The sequence below is a fragment of the Sardina pilchardus genome, chromosome 11 (genome assembly GCF_963854185.1).
Source record: "Sardina pilchardus chromosome 11, fSarPil1.1, whole genome shotgun sequence".
Classification (NCBI taxonomy): Eukaryota; Metazoa; Chordata; class Actinopteri; order Clupeiformes; family Clupeidae; genus Sardina; species Sardina pilchardus.
The window spans coordinates 33,773,373-33,794,216 of record NC_085004.1 but is presented as its reverse complement, the minus strand read 5'-3'; the positions used below and the strand labels follow the sequence as shown (position 1 = coordinate 33,794,216).

The 20,844-nt window shown below is 44.6% G+C and overlaps 1 protein-coding gene across 3 annotated transcripts in view; it reads right to left on the bottom strand.

The window, feature by feature from the left end:
• neo1a (neogenin 1a) overlaps nt 1–3,456 on the bottom strand; it is a 75,658-nt gene extending 72,202 nt beyond the window's left edge. For all 3 annotated transcript variants that reach the window (XM_062549838.1, XM_062549839.1, XM_062549840.1), the window contains exon 1: nt 2,874–3,456. In XM_062549838.1, coding sequence (XP_062405822.1) covers nt 2,874–2,961 — 88 coding nt within the window. In that variant the 5' untranslated portion in view covers nt 2,962–3,456. The remainder of the gene's footprint in view (nt 1–2,873) is intronic.
• Between the last annotated feature and the right edge of the window lie 17,388 nt (nt 3,457–20,844).

The following is a 20,844-nucleotide window of genomic DNA, read 5'->3' as shown; positions in this document are numbered from 1 at the left end:
AGAGCAAGGCTACTTTTAGCCTTTGGTTTCTTAGTGAATACGGGTCCAGATGAAAGCAACAGAGGGCAACCCAGAATTACAATAGAATAAGGAAACTGTCCAAAAATAAAACATCCCCTCAGCTCAGAAGATCAAGCCATGCAACACCAATAAAGTTACACATTAAATTGGGGAGATGTTATTATCTAGAATGGGAGATAATATAGGGTTTGACACCAGCCATTTGGACTATCAATAAGGGATAGACCTAAATATTAAGCAAAAATATTTTCCATCCTAAAATGAGATGGATGGAAGAGTCAAAACACATGCCAAAAGATTCAGATTCCATGCTTTTTAGTTCAATGAGTTTGAAACATTTACATCAACAAAGATTTAAGAGTTTCACCTAAATGTATGTTATGAGATAACAAGGAAGTCATAACTGGTTTCTGAGGATGGAGGTTGCACGCCTATTGTCCTAGATGGACATCTATGTACCACACAATTTAAACACAAGCCATGATTACACGATCACTTCTATTCCGATTAGAAACAGAATAACAGCTCAATCGGAATAAAAATTGACATAATAAACACCTCAATCGGAATGAAATAGGTGGTGTAGTCCGTTCCTATTCTGAATGAACAGCCATGTATACAGTCATTCGGATTTACTGCTATATTTATCTATGAAAAGATTAAGATTAAAGATTCTAAAGCACTTGAAAGCACCTGATCGGAATAGAGTGTATCCCATGTAAACAGACGGCACACATTTTTCAATCAGAATAGTTTCATCAGAAAGACAAAAAAAAGAAAACTGTCAATGTAAGTGTGGCTACTGTGCGCCTTCCAATATCCCAGATGGATAATCTGACATCTGATGGTCATGGTTTTATTGGAAATCAGAAATCTGATTGTTGCCGTTCCAACTGAATACTGAACATAACATTAACAGTTCACTGAATAGACAAACTAGTTTAATGCACCACAACAAGAGGGCAGGAATATTTGCGTTGTTGATTTGCTTTACAAATGATCACAACTAAGATCAGGCTCCACAACTGGAGCTGCCGAAAAGTTTGGAAATATAACCTGCCAAATATCCTACCAGCGTGCAAGTAGTCTTGGTTAATTTCTTTTAAAAAGTCTTGGTTAATCTTGCTCCAAATCGCATTTTGCATAAATGATCACAAAGTCTGATAGGCCATTAAAGAGAGATATTTGTAACAAGATTTGGGATGATCTTTGTGAATACAAGCTATGATTTTCAATTTACTCCAGCAGATGAATTCCTCTTGCCTTCCATAAAGCAAACACATTTTGCTTCAGGAAACTTCAGAGCACACAAACATCATTGTAACTGTGTGTGTGTGTGTGTATGTGTAAAACAAACAGATATTTTCAGTTGGAGAACCCACAATTAGTAATTTGAGACTCTGCCCACAAGTGTCCAATTCTCCTCCAATTCTCTGGAATCAATCAAAACTCCCGCAGGAACTCCCCCGTTCCCCTTAATCTCCTGCTTTTATTACTTTCCAGACACAGCCTGCCCATTCTACCCTGCCCCCATACCTTCCCCTCCCCCTTTTGTGGTGGTCTCCAGGAAAGCCTGTGATGTTTCAACGCAGCACAGACTCTGTGCTACAGAGGCCTTTACCTCATATCATCCCCCTAGCAAAACAAAGCCTACCCCAGGACCAGCCCAACAAAAAGCTTTATTGTTGTTGACATAATATATAGACACAGGTTACCTGTAGCGGAATACTCATCTCAAATAACTTATTTATCCATTGTAATGATTTGATCATGACATGTATCACAAATCAATAACGTATGATGCCGCTTTATACAGAGATCTTTGCGCTGAACATTCTGGGTTTTTTTTGATGTTGTTGAAAACATCCAAGAACTGCACATTTCCTTTAATGCAACGTTACGTCCCATCAATGCAGTTGCATTTGTTATTTAATGTTAGCACCCTGAAAATAGCATGATACCTCGACATGATAACAGCAACGTTAGCAAATTTGCAATCAGGCTACCATATTGTCGGAGAGCTGCGGCCATCCAGTTAGCATTTGCTACTACCGAGATGTAACAGGCTATTTTTTATCACGAGACACTACAACCTGTTTTAACACCACTGATCATTACGTTAACGTTAACGTTGTCTAACGTTACTTAATTCACGTGCAGATGCCCAACCAATGACTTGCAAAGTTGCGGACTTCCATCTGACGTTAATAAGTTTACTGTTAACTTGCATTATAAATCGGGTTTTTTTTTTTCACCCAAGCTACAGTGTCGTTACTTCTTAGCTTTAAAAGCAACATTGAAGGTGACCCATCTTTAATTCCTAAAATGCTACGAGCTGCACGCTATCTTTAAAACCCCAATGTTCAGGTAATAACAGCTAACTATTAGCTAGATAGGAGCTAGATAGCGATGCATGGGCAACTTACAGCTAACTTATAATGGAGTCGAATAACCAGTGACCTGAGTTAGTTATTTCTTCGGATTGACTGTGTGCTACCCACGCGATTTACTTCTTGTTGTGTCAAATATGACATGCTACAATTTCAAACACACTTGGCCAGCTCAACAAAGCATAGTATTCTTTACGTACAACGTAAGCCAACGTTACCCACAAGCAAGCAGACAAGTGGCTAAAATACGTTAGCTTATGTTAGCTCGCAAGCCACTTGTATCTGGTGTGAGAGACTGCAGCAGCTTGGGGGTTAACGTAAACTGCATTCCAGAGCTTGCCTTTGTCGACATCCAAACATAATGTCAAGAAAACAAAGCCGACTCGCAATTCATGGTCATATTCATAATATGTACAATGCGTAACGTTGTTCGAGGCATGAATTCGTGTTTGTATACGTTACCTTTGTCGACATGAACGGCCATGGAAAGCGGGTGTAGAAAGGTGAGACAGATGAGAGAGAGCAGAAAATCTGCTCCCCGCTCGGCCATCACTTTTTAAAAAAATAATCCTCTCAGAAAATCCCTCGAAGAAAATCCGTATTGTGGGTGAAGTCCCTAACACACGCCTTTTCCTAGATAATAAGACGAATAATCTTCCCGAGTATAAGCTTTGCAATACGTGGAGACATTCGGGACCAGTTTTTTTCCTGAACAGACCAAACGAAACATCAAGTTAGGTAACGTTAACGTTAGTTGGTTCGCCCGCCCGGTCTTCGTGTAGGTAGTCAAACACTCACGCGAAAGACTGATCCTTTAAATTGTTCAGCCGTTTGAAAAAGACTCAATCCATAGCGATATGACCGAAAACATTCCCAGAGACTGGTAAACACTTTCCACTACGGGATTAGCGTTATCATTTGATTTATGAGGGGGGAAAACAAGCCTACGAGTTGCATTCCAAGAACGGGGACGGGGGAAATCGTATGTTAGTCTGAAAGACGATCACTTATCCAATGTTGAACGCAGCCTGCTTGCCACGAGCAACAGCAGCGCAGAAGAGCAGGAATTCTGTCTGGAGAACGGGAAAACAAGGGCTGGAATACAGGGGGCTCTGCATTGCTGACGCAAGAATTGGCAAGTACTAAGGCATGGGGTGGCTATCTGGAAGCAAGTTTCGGGCGAATTAGGCATTTCAATAAGGTATTGCTTGCAAGTAGTAGCAAAATATTGAAACTGAAAATGTGCTGAGTCCCAAAATTCTGTGGAATATATAACTTCAGCATTCTAAAAATAATCAGGCAGTTTTTAAACACAAGATTAAAATGATCCTTCCTGGTCTATTCACACATTCACAAGCCTGGCTGTAAAGCTTGACTCTTATCAAATTCTTATCAACATTTTAGTCTGACTTTTACATCATTGAGAGTTGAGTTTCAATTCCGCCATTGCACAGTGTAGTGATAGGCCTAATAGGCTACTGTGTGTGTAGGAGTAAGTCTGTCAAACTTTTTGTCGTTGATGCCCGGTTCAAATCCCTCTCTGTCTCTGGTGTTGTTTCATTTTACTTTTCTCCGGTCATACAGCATGTCATGTGGTCGTGGATAATGCTGAAATGGACATGTAGGCCTACTAGACACAAGCGTGATGTTTTCAGCGGTATCCATTATTTTTGACTCACTTGCAAACACTTCATGAAAATGTAAATCCCTGGCATTCCATGGTTTGAGGTAGAGCAGGGTGCTCTTAGAAGTAGGCCTGGCAGGGCCTTGTTGCGTATTCACTGACCTTATGAAAATCTCACCAATTTAGGCCTACATGATCACCAGCCAAACTGGCACACCATCCTGTGCTTTTATTATCTGTAGCCTACAACTTCAGAAATAGTATGCTATAGGCCTTGTCAAGTAGGCCTAGGGTTTTTTTTTCCAACAGTGTCACCAAATAGGCCTATTGATTTGCATAGCTACTAGTTTCAAGATTTTTTGTGATGGTAAAACACATAACATGATCACAGGCTAGTCATATAATCATGGGTGTTCTCAGGTTTGCTTCTCTCATGAGGCAAGTCATCTAATGCCATCTTTAGTTATACTCTTTAATCAGGGATGTAGTGGAGGCTAAACGCAAGTAGCCTAAATGCAGTTTACCCACCTCTGAAATTTCAGAAATAGTGTTTATCCACCTCTTATGAGAGTTTATCCACCTTTCAAAAGAGTTTATTCACCAATTGCTACTTTTAACATTTCATGTAATATCTACATTCACAATACACTCAGCAACCCTCTAGGAACCATTCATTATACATGGCCAATAGCCTCCACCATTATCAAACATGGTCTGTATGCCTTTTTTTTTTTTTTAAATCACCCTTATCAAAAAGTCCTATAGGATTCCAATCAGATTCCAGGCAGATTTTGCGTTTTGGACAATCCTATAGGATTGTTGCTATTGGAATCCTAGGATTTTGGTTCCAAAATCTGATTGGAATCCATTTCAATTAAATTTGAGTTCCAAAACATTACATATGTCTCATGGTGCTTTACAGAGTGTTGAACATTCAAAGAAGCCCATGAGTAACAGGGGCGAAGAAAGACTCCCTAGAATTGGAGATACATATAGGAAGAAACATTGGGCAGATCCGTGACTCAAGGGCCTGACCCATCTGCCTAGGGTCAGTTACAGGACAGTAAGGTCATTTAGTGTCCGGAAGTTCAAATAGTCCAGTGTAGGGAATGAATTGTCCACAGGGATTAGGAATTGTCATAGAGAAAGTAGTGGGTAGGGTGCGTGGGCCAGGATTCCGGACAAGGGGACAGCAACAGGCGATGGTATAGCAGTCGGAGACTTCAGGTGTAATGAGGGCCAGAAAAAAAGGATGGCTGATGACTGGTAATGGTTTACCAGTATGGGGGAAGAAAGAGAGATATAGAGTGGGTTAGTATTACTATAAGTCATGATGGTTAATATGAATAAGTATATCAATGGTGCTATATAATGTTATACTTATTCATTTGCATTATATTTTTGTAGCACTTTGAGATTGACCATAATATAAAGTGCAATACAAATAAAATGTATTACTATTATTATTATTATTATTATTATTATTATTATTATAGAGAGGAGAGGGAGAGTTGAAAAAAGAGAGGAGGAGAGGGAATTGAGTTACAAGACAGAGAATAAGAGGGAGAGTTGAGAGAGACAGGGAGAGAGGAGAAGAGGAATTATGGGATGACACATGAAAAGTCTGTGGCAGCGCTATGCTAGCCTAGCAGCATAGCTAAGGCATGGTGGAGTGTATAAGCACCAGCGCAGGTATGGTCAGCCACCATGGGACACATGATTGTTGCGCCAGTCACACGAGCACACAGCAGGGGTGGTCCATTCCAATAAAACCCTGAGGTGGTTCCACACAGCACCATACCATTTCGGAAGCACTCTTCATCCCTTACCCTCAACACAGGAGCACCACAGGGCTGTGTCTTACTGTTGTGTTCCCTTAACACAAATGACTGTATGGCTATACATGGCTCTAACACCGTTGTTGAGTTTGCCACACGCTCCAACACCATTGTCAAGATGACATATGGTGATTGGTCTCATCAGCAGCAACAATGAGACGGCTCTCTCTCTCAACCTGGCTCTCAACACCAAGAACACAAAAAAGCTCATTGTGGACTTTAGGAAGTCTAAGGCTAGCACACACACCCCCATTCTCATCAACAGGACTGAGGTGGAGCGTGTCACCAGTTTCAAGTTTCTGGGTGTCAAGTCAAGTCAATTTTTATTTCTAGCACATTTACAGATGGCTGATCCACACCAAAGTGCTTCACAGTAAAGTGCTTAAAGCGCAAAGAACAAATAAAAGGCACATAACTGGAGTTAAAATAATGCAAAAGGAGAAACATTTAAAAAGGCAACCAGGGACACTGTGCACAGACACTCAAAAAAGGGAGACCCTTAAAAGCAAATGAAAGAGGTGGGTCTTTAACAGGGATTTAAAACTATTCACAGACTGGGCTGCACGGATGTGGACGTGTGCACATCTCTGAGGACCTCTCTTGCACCCTCAACTCCTCTAACCTGAGGTGCATTCAAATTCACAAACAGACGAACATTTGCAAACGGATGCATTCAAATTCACAAACATAGGCGAACACAACGAAGGTAACAATGCAATTGCCTTTAGAATGGAATGTTGGCACGAAATCATTGAAATTGAACTGTTTAAAGTTTATGTTCACCACGAATGTTCGCCACTGTTTGCCCAATTTGAATGCACCTCTGATCAAGAAGACTCACCAGCGAGACTAAAGAAGGTCTACCTGCCTCCTCGGATCCTGGAGAACTATACCGCTGGACCATCGAGAGCATCCAGTGTCACAGTTTGGCAACTGCTCTGCCTACCATCAAAACACATCACCAGTTCCTCACTCCCCTCCATTGAGGCCATCTAGGGCAAGCATTTCCCCTCCTCCTTTATAATGTTATGACAGTCATCTGTGTCGGCCATACCAGGTATAGAACAGGGTAGAAGCAAAGCTGTTGAAGGATCTGACCCTAAGTGATTGACAAGTGGAACGTCACCAATATGTCAAAGACACACCTCTTCATGCAGAGGATTCGATCCCCATTTCACCCCCATCGACATGAACTACGATGTATCTTGCTCCACCTTAACCATCTTTGCTACAACTACTGGGAAGGAGCTATGGCACAAAAGGCTGCATCCATACCACACAGTGGAACCCTAGGACTCAGATTTGAGTGGCCTGAGTTCAGTTCCTGATTCCTCCCTATCTCCCTTACTTCCTGCACTCTCAACTGTCCTTTCACATAAAGGCAACCCCAAAACTACTCTTCAGTCACTGAATCATGTGACTGAGACTCAAGTTGATGGAAACTCTGTCCTGAGTTATTTGTCCAAATTATATACACCCTGCCTGGAACAAAGTTTACAAATGTGAAATGATCTAATCAGTGATCCTATGAACAACATCTTTGACTTTTGTGCACAATTGCATTTTATTGAGCAGGCAGGAGTAATCTGTTTCAGCAGTTTCCTGCATTTTCCATTGGCCTAAAACATTTATTGCTGTGAATGATACGAGCCATCGTCACATGCAAATGAAAATCCATGAACATATTATTTTAATATTTTAATAAATTCATACTGAACTAGATAGGAGCTGACATTAAAATAATATATGGATTAACACTGATGAGTGCAAGGACTCTAGTTGGTTTAAAGGTCTATGCAGGATTGGCGATTTCATCTTTGGTTTCGCTTTCACTTTTCATTTTCGCTCGTTTTATGCTTGCATATTTCTCTGCAGAGCTTCCCCTACAGCTTTAGCGTGTATATTTGACAAAACTCCTCAATCGGTCAGTCTGCCGTGCCTTTTCATGAGACTTTACATGACACTTCCTGGAGTAGAGCATGGGTGCGTGCCCGGTGTCTCCTGAAGTTGCAAGTGTGGTTTTACCGCTACAGACCACTAGAGCGGCCAAAAAAAACACCGTTCGACCGGTAATGACCCATTTAATCATATATAACAGTATGGAACGAATTGATTAACTGAAAAACGTTGCATAGTATACCTTTAAAGTTAGGAATAAGTTAAAAATAGGCTATATGATTGATGGCTCTCATGTGATGCTGCTTGCTACAATCTGAATGAATAGTGGCTTAAAGGCATGATTTAAGGAGAAGAAAAATGGTGATATCCATACTTATGGCACTGATGAACTGCGATTAAGTCCTACTGGCAGACAGACTGTGGGGGATTAGCGCTGTTTTAGAAAGCTGTGGCAGAGTTAATGCGATCATGGTAAGCACTGAAACCTATTAACTTGGGAAAGATCTTGTTGAAGGATTAAGACATCATATGTCAGAATGGACAAAACAATTCTCCAGCAATCATTGCTGCATTTCATCATGCTAAAATCAATCTGTTCCACTCTCAGAATGTGATTAAATCAACACAAGGTAAACAGTATCATAGGGAAACGAGCAATATGCCCTTGGTGCAAGCGAAACCTTTCATATACAAGAAAATGTTTTCCAGCTTGTTTTACGTTCTTTTATATGAATCTAAAATTACATCATCATTTATCTTTTATTAGCTCCATGTGAACTATTTCCACTGTTTTTATTTTAAACATTTGAATGTTTTAAATGTCTGAAGAGTGAAAGAATTAATACAATCTTCAGTCATTATTTTTATTGGTAAATGTGAGGTACAGGTGCCCTACCATTGTGAATTTAATATCGCTCAAATTTAAGAGGATGAAGATTTCAATGTTAATACATGACCGTTCTAGAAAGATTTATCCACTTTGGATCAACATATTGCTGCAGTTCTTGGTCTTGATCAATACACTGATGTTCTTGATCTTAGGTGGTGCAGTATGTAAGTGGAATTGTTGATACAATAAGTCAACGGCATGACCTAAGGTTAACCCAATGAGCCCATGACTATAAGGGCATGCAACTACTTTTAGTTAAAAACATTTATCCTGGTATTTATCTGCCACAATGTCATGGTTGCTTTGATTTGATTTTTAAATTATAAAAATACAAAAAGTCTATAAAAGCTCTTATATTTTTACATTTATCTCACATATCTCATGTGTAGGCCAGACTGTCCTGAATCTGGCATAAGAACCATTGGAGGGGTACTTATTTGGGGCTGAGTTACAGAAATGTGGTGTGTGCCTTATATACTGTACATAAATGCCAATTTTTATTTAGTGATGAAAAATGACCTTTCTGGTCTCCAGAGCTGAGAATAGGATACCATGCAGGAATAGGATCTCAAAACTGGATTATGAACATGCCATAAACACATGATAGCGTTGGATTATTAACGTTTAATAATAAAAAAAACAACAACATGAAATTGAATCAAATTGCATCATATTTACAGTCTCGCTCTGTGTTCACCTGGTACCTATTACTCTTGTTTGAAATACTTGTTTGTCACAAAAACACACAAAAGCTACTGTAGCTCTGTGTCTCCTCTTTCATCTGACATGAGTTGCATTTTGAGTTCACAAGTATTTCAAACAAGCGTAATAGGTACCAGGCAATTTATTTCAATTTCATGTTGTTTTTTTTATTTTTATTATTTGTATATTTGATTGCAGACACGTGCACAGTGTCATTGGAAAGCCCCACTTCTGCACTTTTGTGCAATAAAAGTAGCCTGGCAAGCCAAACTACACAGAATGTATAGTCTGGGGTCTGACCATTCACAGAGCTGAAGCCTGTGGGTGGGATAAAGAGTTGTCTTTCAAACTGCCTCTGCACATAATAGGCCAGCATTTGTGACCAATCGTAGCCGGTCGGCAAAACGGCAAATGCATGACGAACGAATGACTTGAGTGCTTCTTTCTGCTCAACCTTCAAAGAAAAGCCCAAGTCTATCTCTTCCAAAGCCGATTCAAACGAGCACGCTTCGTTAGCCTCATGCATCTTTTGTTTTTCTCTATGGTTGTGCAACACGGTCTCACACCCAACTCGTCGAAAGAGGACTCATGGTCCAGCGCCCTGTCGTCAGGTTTCTGTGCAGGCCAGTCAAGTTCATCCACACCAAACTCTGTCATCCATGTCTTTATGGACCTTGCTTTGTGCACTGGTGCACAGTCATGTTGGAAAAGGAAGGGACCATCCACAAGCTGGGCTTAGCTCCTTAGTTCCAGTGGAAGGAACTCTGAATGTTTCAGCATTAACCAAGGGATTTTGATTTAATTGGTCTATAAGAATAAACCATTTATTTGTTTGCCAGCAAATTAAACCATAGCTGGATCTACTAGCCTACATGCATAGCAGCCAACAAACCTTAAAATGATTATGTGACACTAACAATTTGGCCCACAATCCCTGCAGAGACTTGGTTCCCCAGCAGCAAGGAATATATATGTCAATAGTGTCCACTACACTATCCTTTCACACAAGTAGTTACCGGGAGTACTTTTCACATTGCAGTTCTACAACAAAACTCCCAAAAATCATTCTGGCCGCATTATATATCTGTTCTCCAGGCAGTTTAGATCTTTAAAAATGTTATGCAGATCTCTTCTTTTTTTCGATTCTCTGCATGTGAAATGCAGAAATATTTTCTGAAATATTAGCAATTTCAGTCTTTTAATGATGGTATTTTAGGAATACAACAGTGATAAGCAACCACATGGAATGCCAGGTGAGCATCAGAAAACAAAAAGGGGCAAACAGCTCAAGATAGCTAGAGGGGAGGAGTGGATGTAGTTTAGGTAAATAAGTGATGCCATGGAATGAATGCTGATCAGATGGTTGTGGATCAGCCAGAACACTAGAATACTGCTTTGACTGCAATTGCTGGCCAACTGTTAATTACAGGTAATTTATTCTATAACTCAGTGAAGATTTCATGGGCAAGAGTGTGCTGTGAAGACCATAGTCATCATCATCGGCTGACACTCATGGTCGAGTATGTTTGTCCTCCTTCTTGGTCCTTATGGGTCTTCAGATGGGCAAAGAGGCCAATCCTGGACCTACATACTTTGGTGCAATGTGGGCATGGATGGACAATGGTGTTTGTGGGTTTTGGTGGAGCCTTCTTAGTAGAGGTGGTCTCTTTTTTCGTCCGCGCTTCTGCTCTGCAGCACTGTGGAGGTCGTTGTTATACTGTGCAGTCCCATCTTGGACAGCTTGCCTCCAGGCAGCCCTGTTTCTTGCTGTAGCCTCCCAGGTCTTAAGGCATATGTGGCACTTCTTGAGTTTATCTTTGATGTTATCTTTGTACCTTCTCTTTTGGCCTCCTGGGGCACATTTACCTTGGACAAGCTGTGAGTAGAGGACTTGTTTGGGGAGGCGGGAGTCAGGCATCCGGATCACATGGCCAGTCCATCTGAGCTGGAGTTGGGCGATGATGGCGGTGATGGTAGAGACGCCAGCCTCCTCCAAGACACTGGTGTTTGTCTGTCGATTCTGCCAGGTTATCCTGAGGATTCTCCTGAGGTACCTCTGGTGGAAGGCCTCAAGTGCTTTCAGGTGCCTACTGTATGTGGTCCAGGCTTCTGACCCATACAGGAGAGTGGGGAGCAGTACTGCTTTATAGACCAGGATTTTGGTCTTCGTCTGGAGATCACGGCTCTCAAAGACGTATCGGTAATCATTCAGAATCATTCAGAACGTTCAAAATGCGAATGCATCGGTAGGCAAACCCCTGGATCGGTTTAAATGTACTATGCATCGATTGATAAATCGATTTTAAAATGACGAATCGGAAAACTAACGTTACAAATTATGTTACTTTCAAAATCATGAGACCGACCCTGATTTGCTAACACACCAGAGCGTCTAGCCTTCTTCAATGAGGGTAAGTAGCGTCACTGCTACAGTGGCAAGTGGAAACAAACTAGTTTAGTGAAACGCAGATAACGCTGACGTTAACGTGTGTTGCAGTATCCTGAATGAAGTCATATTCAGTCGTAAGCGCAAGCCTTAAACCTAAAGTAGCTAGCAAAAAAAAATCTGCAGTATGGAAAATAAAATGAGATTAAGAACTATGTTGCATTTTGGGGCCTATTACTGCATCATATCGAATTGTATCGCATCGCACTGAATCATGCTGTATTAAACCGCATCGTCTTTGAATCTGTCGTAGCTTTATGAATAGATACGAATCGAATCGACTTAAGAGATTCACACCCCTAATATTGCTGTTTGGTGATAGTCTGGATTCACCATACTAAGCTCAATCTTTTAAGATTGAACATTAGTCTGGGGAGCCTGCGCTTTGATTCTACTGCAAAAGAGGCGTGATCAATGGACATCGTTCAAATGACTCCACGAGTGGGGCTAGTTGGTAAATTAAACTTTTAGCCTACCAAAGCCGGTCGGAAGAAGAAGTCCTTCTTCTGTATGAACTGTTCCAGGGCAAGTTTTTGTTCTGTTTTCAAAGAAAACTTGCCTTTAAAATCTTCCAAAATAGAAGCGACAGCGGCTGCTGCTTTCGTTTCGTTGCTGCTTAAGTTTCGTTATCGTCACATCACCGGCCAATAGCATGCCAGGACTAGAGTATGGCCTTTTCTGATTAGAGCCAAAGGTTCTGGCAGTAAACAGAGGAGCTAGATCTGCTGGTTTCCAGCCTGAGCCAGCCTAGTTTGGTGATGGCTGATGGAGGATTTGAGTCTTTTTGAGGTTTATGGCCAGACCAAGCTGTTTGTATGCTTTCGCGAAGGCAGTCAGGGTGCTCTTTAGCTCCTCTTCTGAGAGGGCTACCATTGCATTATTGTCTGCATACTGCAGCTCTGTGATGGATACAGTGGTGGTTTGACCTTTAGCCCTGAACCTGTTGATGTTCAGAAGACCATCAGTCCTGTACATCATTTTGACTCCCTGTGGCAACTGGTTCCCTGTAAGATGGAGAAAGAATGCCGGCAATGAAGATGGAGAACAGTGATTGCACGTGTAGCCGGACGAGTCCTTACCTGGAGCATAGTGCTAGTTGGCTGTCTCATTCCTGCCCCGCCTACTTCGCAAGTGGGTAATTGGCAGCTTGCTCAATAAAAAGGAGAGCTTGGCTATCCATGGCAGACGTCCGCTTTGTCCAGGGACGACTCTGGCCGACCTTTCGTCTATCCCTGACGTTTGGCTATGTGTCCTTCCACCGCTTGCTCCAGTAACAGCCGTCGCTAAACGACCGGCTGGATATTCATACGGCTGCTCTTCCCCCCCCGTGTGCTCATCCATTTCAGCTTAGCAATATCACGGAGTGTTGCGCTGTCCGGACTTCCTGTCCCTGACGTTAGCTGTGGCACGGATCTGTTTCGTATCTGGCTGTGGTGACAGTCTTGCTGTTTTGTTCCGGTTGATGTGTTTGCTGCATGGAGCGTCAGCGACTTCCGCATCTCTCTGGGCCCTTCCAATGCGGTTCTGTGCATGACTGCTAGCTAGCCTGGTGGTGGCTACCTGCTTGTGTGTTTGTTGTGGTTACGTGTGTTTGTCTGCATGAGTGTGCATGCGCGGTATGGGATGCTTGCTGCTTCATTACTGTTCTGTACTTTGCCTTGTCTTATAATTTGTTTTCATTGTTTGTGTTGCTTTATACTGCATGTGTCAAGTGGGCTTCTCCTGTGTATGTGCTGTCTCTCTTGCTGGGGCTACAGTGGACGCATGGTTGAGGGTTGTCTCCTCTGATGGTATTAGCCTACTCCTTGTTGCATGCATGCTGTGTTATTTAGTTTAGATGAGTCACCTTTTGTTTTGATTTGCAGTGTGGTTTGAATCACAGAGGTTTCACTTCAGAGGCTTGTCACCTACCCTCTACGGTAAGCCCATTGTAGCGTAACCCTGGCCATTAGGATAACAGTAGCATATTTGTTGATGCCCTGCAATATTGACATGCATGTATATTTATTCGGCAGAACATAAATAAATTATTGTATATTTGTACTGCAATCTCACGTCTCTGCAAATTATTCAGACTACCAACTTCCGTGACCCTGGTGGTGAACAAGAAATTCTCAGGTTAAACCAGTGGGTTCCTATGTAACAGGGGTTTAGCACCTGGTGGTTGTTCAGCCACATCGTATTGTCACAATCTGGCGCTGCGAGCAGTAGTCTGAATTAGAGCAAAGACGTGTGATTTTTTTTTTGTGTTTTTTTTCTTTGGGTTATATATATATATTTTTTTTCTATTATTTCTATTATTAAGTGCAAAGTTGTGTTTCATAGAACAGTGTGTTGCATGAGTGACTGGTTCTGTGGGTTGCATGAGTGGTTGTGGTACATAGAACAGTGTGTTGCATGAGTGACTGGTTCTGTGGGTTGCATGAGTGGTTGTGGTACATAGAACAGTGTGTTGCATGAGTGACTGGTTCTGTGGGTTGCATGAGTGGTTGTGGTACATAGAACAGTGTGTTGCATGAGTGACTGTTTGTGTGTTGTCTGAGTGTCATCTTTTTTGAACAAAACAGCAACGGCTGTCAGTTAAACCATTCAGCCATCTTCTTTGATTCTGGGCGTGGCCGGGCATCTTCTGTAAGTACATTCATTTTCTATCATGGAGGCACAGTTGCAAGAGCTTAGAGACATGATGGCGCAATTAAAAGCTGATAATGAACATTTAAGGCTAGGACAGCCTGATGTCCCCTTACCACCGGTGACCGAAAGACTAGTCTTTTTGCCGCGAGACAAGAAATGTCCCGCATTTAGTGGTAAAACTGGCATAAACATAGACGAGTGGGTGGAAGAAGCACAGGCATGTATGCGTGCTCGGCACCTGTCTTCGGTTGATCAGGCTTTCTTTCTGTTCGATCATCTCGTAGGAGAGCCGAGAGAGGAGATCAAATTCCGTTCTAATGCGGAGCGTAGGGACCCGGACAAAATTATCGCTATCCTGAGAGAGCTATATGGTTGTTCTGCGTCATATGTCGCCCTACAGGAGGCATTTTTCTCTAGAAAGCAACAGGAAGGAGAGACCCTGCAGGAATTCTCTTTAGCTTTATTGAATATAATGGGAAGAGTTCAGCAATCTGCTCCCGACGCAGTGCCCAATGCTGAGGTTTTACTGCGGGACCAATTCACAGAGCATGTTCTTGATGGAGCCTTGCGACGGGAACTGAAACAGTTGGTGCGAAGGCAGCCGCTCTCCACTTTATTAGAAGTACGGGCAGAGGCCATCCGGTGGGAACGGGAGGGGTTACCAGGGGGCGCCAGAGGACGTAGTTACTCTCTCCCATCCATCCAGGGCTATCAGTATGGGGTTCAGGGGGGATCTCGCTCGCCGGCGGGTAGCCAATCACGTGATTCAGAACTTAGTGAGTTGAAAGAACTCCTTAAGCAACAACAAAATCAGTTGAATCAGTTGACACAGAGCGTTGCTTCACTTCAGGGGGCTCATCAGGCTCGTCGTCCTTTCCGTAACCAGTCAGTGATTTGTCGTAGGTGCCAGCGTCCGGGGCATTTCGCTCAGGACTGCGACGGAGAGCGAGTCCATCCCCGCTCACAGTCTCTTGTTCCTACTTCCCGATCCTTTAGCGGGGCCCAGCAGTCTGCCTCTGCTCCGGCGGAAAACTAGCACCCACCGAATTGCAGAGCCACAGTTCGGGTGGGGAGTCTCTTGGCTCAGAGAGATTTGGTAGTAGGTCAGGTATGTCCAGTTTAATGTCGTCATGTCCCCATTTAGACGTATGTATTGGTGGGGTGCACGTACCCTGCCTAATAGACACTGGATCTATGGTGTCTACAATTACCGAGACATTCTTTCGGAAGCAGTTTGAGCCATTGGGTCAGAGTAGTCTTAGGCCATGTCATTGGCTCCAACTCCGTGCGGCTAATGGGCTAGCCATCCCCTATGTGGGCTACACTGAGTTGGAGGTGGAGCTTTGTGGTAAGCTAATGTCAAATTGTGGCATCTTGGTTGTGAAGGATCCCCCAGGTGGTCTCAGTTCTAACATTCCTGGTGTGCTGGGAATGAACGTTCTTAGAAGGTGCTACCAAGAACTCTTTGGGCAATATGGCTCATCCTTGTTTGAAGTGCCGCCGATATCCCAGGCCCCTATTCCCCTTTTCCAGGCATTCCAACACTGCCATGTAGCTGAGACAGAGTTCCCTTCTAACTTGTTGGGCCGAGTTAAGGTGCGTGGGCGGAGAGCCTGTCGTGTCCCTGGGGGGACCATGAAGTTAGTTCTATCCACCTGTTCTGCTCAGTACGCCAGTGGCACGGTACTGTTTGAACCCCCAGAATCTGGCCTTCCTACGGGGCTGCTTGCCTCTCCCGCCTTGGTAAAAGTTGTACATGGCACGGCGTGTATCCCAGTGGTTAATGTGGGTACCACTGATGTTTTGTTATACCCACGCACCTCCCTGGGCACGCTGCAATGCGTCCACGTAGTAAGCCTACCTGCAGGTGTGACTGAAGTACCACCTGTAACTGCTACTGTGGCATCTCACTCAGCCCAGGTTGTGAAACCTACTATTCCAGATCAGATAAGGGAAATCGAGTTGCCATGTCTTTCTAGCGCAGAGCAGGAACAAGTCCAGGCACTGCTAGGAAGGTTCCACACAGTATTTTCATCCTACGATGGGGACTTAGGCTGTACTGACCTTTTGTCACATGACATTCCCCTTATAGATGATGTTCCTGTTCGGCAGAGGTATCGGAGAATACCCCCGTCTGATTATGAACTGGTAAAGGCTCATATCAATCAATTACTTGAATCCAGTGTGATCAGGGAGAGCTGCAGCCCGTATGCCTCCCCGATAGTCATAGTTAAAAAGAAAGACGGTGCTCTACGCTTATGTGTGGACTACCGCCAATTAAATTCTAAGACTAGGAAGGATGCGTTTCCGCTGCCTCGCATCGAGGAGTCTTTGGACGCGTTGACGGGGGCCCGCTGGTTCTCCACTATGGATCTTGCTAGTGGATACAACCAGGTCCCAGTCACGGAGACGGACAAAGCCAAGACTGCCTTTTGTACCCCGTTTGGGTTGTTTGAATGGAATCGGATGCCATTTGGGCTCTGCAATGCTCCCTCAACATTCCAACGGCTCATGCAGCGACTGTTTGGTGACCAGCAGTGTCAGTCTTTGTTGCTGTATTTGGACGATATTGTCGTATTCTCGTCCACGGTGTCTCAACACTTGGAGCGTTTGGAGCTGGTTCTGAGCCGGCTGCAGAGTGAGGGCCTCAAGGCCAAACTGAGCAAGTGTGCTTTCTTCCAGAGGAGTGTAAAGTACTTGGGCCATGTTGTCTCTGACCAGGGTGTTGCCACAGACCCAAGTAAGATTGAGGTGGTGGAACAGTGGCGATGCCCCACCACGGTCCCAGAATTGCGATCTTTTCTTGGGTTTGCCAGTTATTATCGGCGGTTCGTGGAGGGTTTTGCCAAATTGGCAGCCCCTCTACACAAACTAGTGGCTGAACAGGGAGGCCCTAAGGGAAGACATCCCAGGAGGAAATATACTGATAGCAACTTTGCCAGTTCCTGGACTGAGGTCTGTCAGGCAAGCTTTGAGGCCTTGAAAGGTAGATTAACCACTGCCCCAGTACTGGCTTATGCAGATTTTTCCCTGCCCTTTGTCCTGGAGGTGGATGCCAGCTATGGGGGGTTGGGCGCAGTCCTTTCCCAGGAACAAGGAGGTAAGGTGAGACCTATCGCCTATGCTAGTCGTGGTCTCAGGCCCACTGAGCGTAATATGACTAATTATAGTTCCATGAAGTTGGAATTTTTGGCGCTCAAATGGGCTGTAACTGAGAAATTTAGGGAGTACTTGTGGGGAAATAAGTGTGTGGTCTTTACGGACAACAATCCCCTCAGCCATCTTAAATCGGCCAAGTTAGGGGCAACCGAACAGCGTTGGGCAGCAGAGTTAGCATCTTTCGACCTTGAGCTGCGGTACAGGTCAGGAAAAAGTAACATTAATGCTGATGCCCTGTCACGGCAAAATGCCACAAATTCTGAACTTGGGAGTCTACTCTCTGGCACGGCCATCCCAACTTCCCTGCAACACGCTATAGGGCAGCAGCCGACTGTTTTAGTGACTCAAGACCTAATATCGGTGCTCCCTGGTTACACCTTGGCTGAGTTGCACTCTCTGCAGCAGGCTGATCCTGTGTTGGGAAAGGCCCTGGTCTTCTGGCAGCGGAAGGCACGACCTGGTCCGGAGGAGCGTCGTCAGCTCCCCAAGCAGTCTTTGACCCTGCTCAGTCAGTGGAACCGCTTAACGGACCACGATGGGGTGTTGTACCGCCGTATATTCCGCCGGGATGGAGGTGAGGAGACGTTACAGTTGGTCCTTCCTACCGTGTTGAGGCAGGAAGTGTTGACACAAGTCCACGAACAACATGGCCACCAAGGGATAGAGCGCACCACCGAATTGTTGCGGCTACGCTGCTATTGGCCAGGTATGTCCGCAGACGTAGTCCGTTGGTGCCAACAGTGCGAGAGATGTCAGCTGGCTAAGGACACTCAACCAGCCATCCGCAGCTTTATGGGCCACTTGTTGGCTGCCCGCCCAAATGAAATTCTGGCCATTGATTTTACAGTTCTAGAACCCTCTATGTCAGGTCATGAGAACATTCTTGTATTGACGGATGTCTTTAGCAAGTACACTTTGGCAGTTCCAACTAGGGACCAGCGGGCGGTGACTGTGGCCAGGGTTCTTGTGAGGGAATGGTTTTGTAAGTTCGGGGTGCCTGGTCGGATTCATTCAGACCAGGGGAGAAGCTTTGAATCGCTACTCCTCCAGCAACTATGTACGTTGTATGAGGTACAAAAGTCTCGCACTACACCATATCATCCAGCTGGAAACGGCCAGTGCGAGCGCTTTAACCGTACGCTTCATAACCTGTTGCGTACCCTGCCTGTCTCTAAGAAACGAGACTGGGTATCCTGTCTCCCCCAGGTACTGTTTTGTTACAATAGCACCCCTCATCAAGTGACTGGGGAATCCCCTTTTTATCTCATGTTCGGCCAGGAACCGCGTCTTCCAATAGATTTTCTGCTTGGTCAGGTCCCAGAGCCAACAGTCGGGAGTGTGCATGATTGGGTCCTGGAGCACCAAACTCGGCTGCAGGTTGCGTTTGAGGGAGCACAGGAACGCCTACAGGTGGCAGCAGACAGTCGTAAGGCCCGACATGACCAGAATGTTCGTGATGCACCACTGGAGGAGGGTCAAAGGGTCTATCTTAGAGATGTTGCCGTACGGGGCCGGCACAAGATCCATGACCTGTGGAGTCCAGTGGTACATCAGGTCATGAAGGCACCTCCGCAAGGAGGCTCTGTTTATACCATAGCACCGGTGGGTAACCTACAACAAACTAAGCATGTCCATCGTACACTGTTAAAGGCGTGTGTTGAACGAAACCCTGCGGCCGACAATCTGCCAGGGGGCCCTCAAACACCATGTGCTCCACCTACAACTGGTGACGTGGATGATGATGATAATGATGCCTTGTTGGTTTTGGTCCCTGGATCACCTCGACCTTCCACGAGGCCACTGGTACACCTTGTCCCACCCATCCCTGTTAACCCAGACGGTGTAGAGACACCTTTAGCCTCACCAACTCTCAGTCCAGCGTCTTCATCGGTAGCTACTGAGGTGGGATTGCGACGGACAATGCGCTTAACAGCTGGGAAGCATTCCAATCCTAACCGGCTACCACAAGCCATAGGGGAACAGATAGAGCATGTTCCCAATCCAACCTCTTAAGGTTATAGTGTCTTGGGTTCAGGGTGGGGTCAGTCCCTTACTTCATTCATCGTCGGGACGACGACTCAAAAGGAAGGGGTAGATTGTAGCCGGACGAGTCCTTACCTGGAGCATAGTGCTAGTTGGCTGTCTCATTCCTGCCCCGCCTACTTCGCAAGTGGGTAATTGGCAGCTTGCTCAATAAAAAGGAGAGCTTGGCTATCCATGGCAGACGTCCGCTTTGTCCAGGGACGACTCTGGCCGACCTTTCGTCTATCCCTGACGTTTGGCTATGTGTCCTTCCACCGCTTGCTCCAGTAACAGCCGTCGCTAAACGACCGGCTGGATATTCATACGGCTGCTCTTCCCCCCCCGTGTGCTCATCCATTTCAGCTTAGCAATATCACGGAGTGTTGCGCTGTCCGGACTTCCTGTCCCTGACGTTAGCTGTGGCACGGATCTGTTTCGTATCTGGCTGTGGTGACAGTCTTGCTGTTTTGTTCCGGTTGATGTGTTTGCTGCATGGAGCGTCAGCGACTTCCGCATCTCTCTGGGCCCTTCCAATGCGGTTCTGTGCATGACTGCTAGCTAGCCTGGTGGTGGCTACCTGCTTGTGTGTTTGTTGTGGTTACGTGTGTTTGTCTGCATGAGTGTGCATGCGCGGTATGGGATGCTTGCTGCTTCATTACTGTTCTGTACTTTGCCTTGTCTTATAATTTGTTTTCATTGTTTGTGTTGCTTTATACTGCATGTGTCAAGTGGGCTTCTCCTGTGTATGTGCTGTCTCTCTTGCTGGGGCTACAGTGGACGCATGGTTGAGGGTTGTCTCCTCTGATGGTATTAGCCTACTCCTTGTTGCATGCATGCTGTGTTATTTAGTTTAGATGAGTCACCTTTTGTTTTGATTTGCAGTGTGGTTTGAATCACAGAGGTTTCACTTCAGAGGCTTGTCACCTACCCTCTACGGTAAGCCCATTGTAGCGTAACCCTGGCCATTAGGATAACAGTAGCATATTTGTTGATGCCCTGCAATATTGACATGCATGTATATTTATTCGGCAGAACATAAATAAATTATTGTATATTTGTACTGCAATCTCACGTCTCTGCAAATTATTCAGACTACCAACTTCCGTGACCCTGGTGGTGAACAAGAAATTCTCAGGTTAAACCAGTGGGTTCCTATGTAACAGGGGTTTAGCACCTGGTGGTTGTTCAGCCACATCGTATTGTCACACACGATAACACAT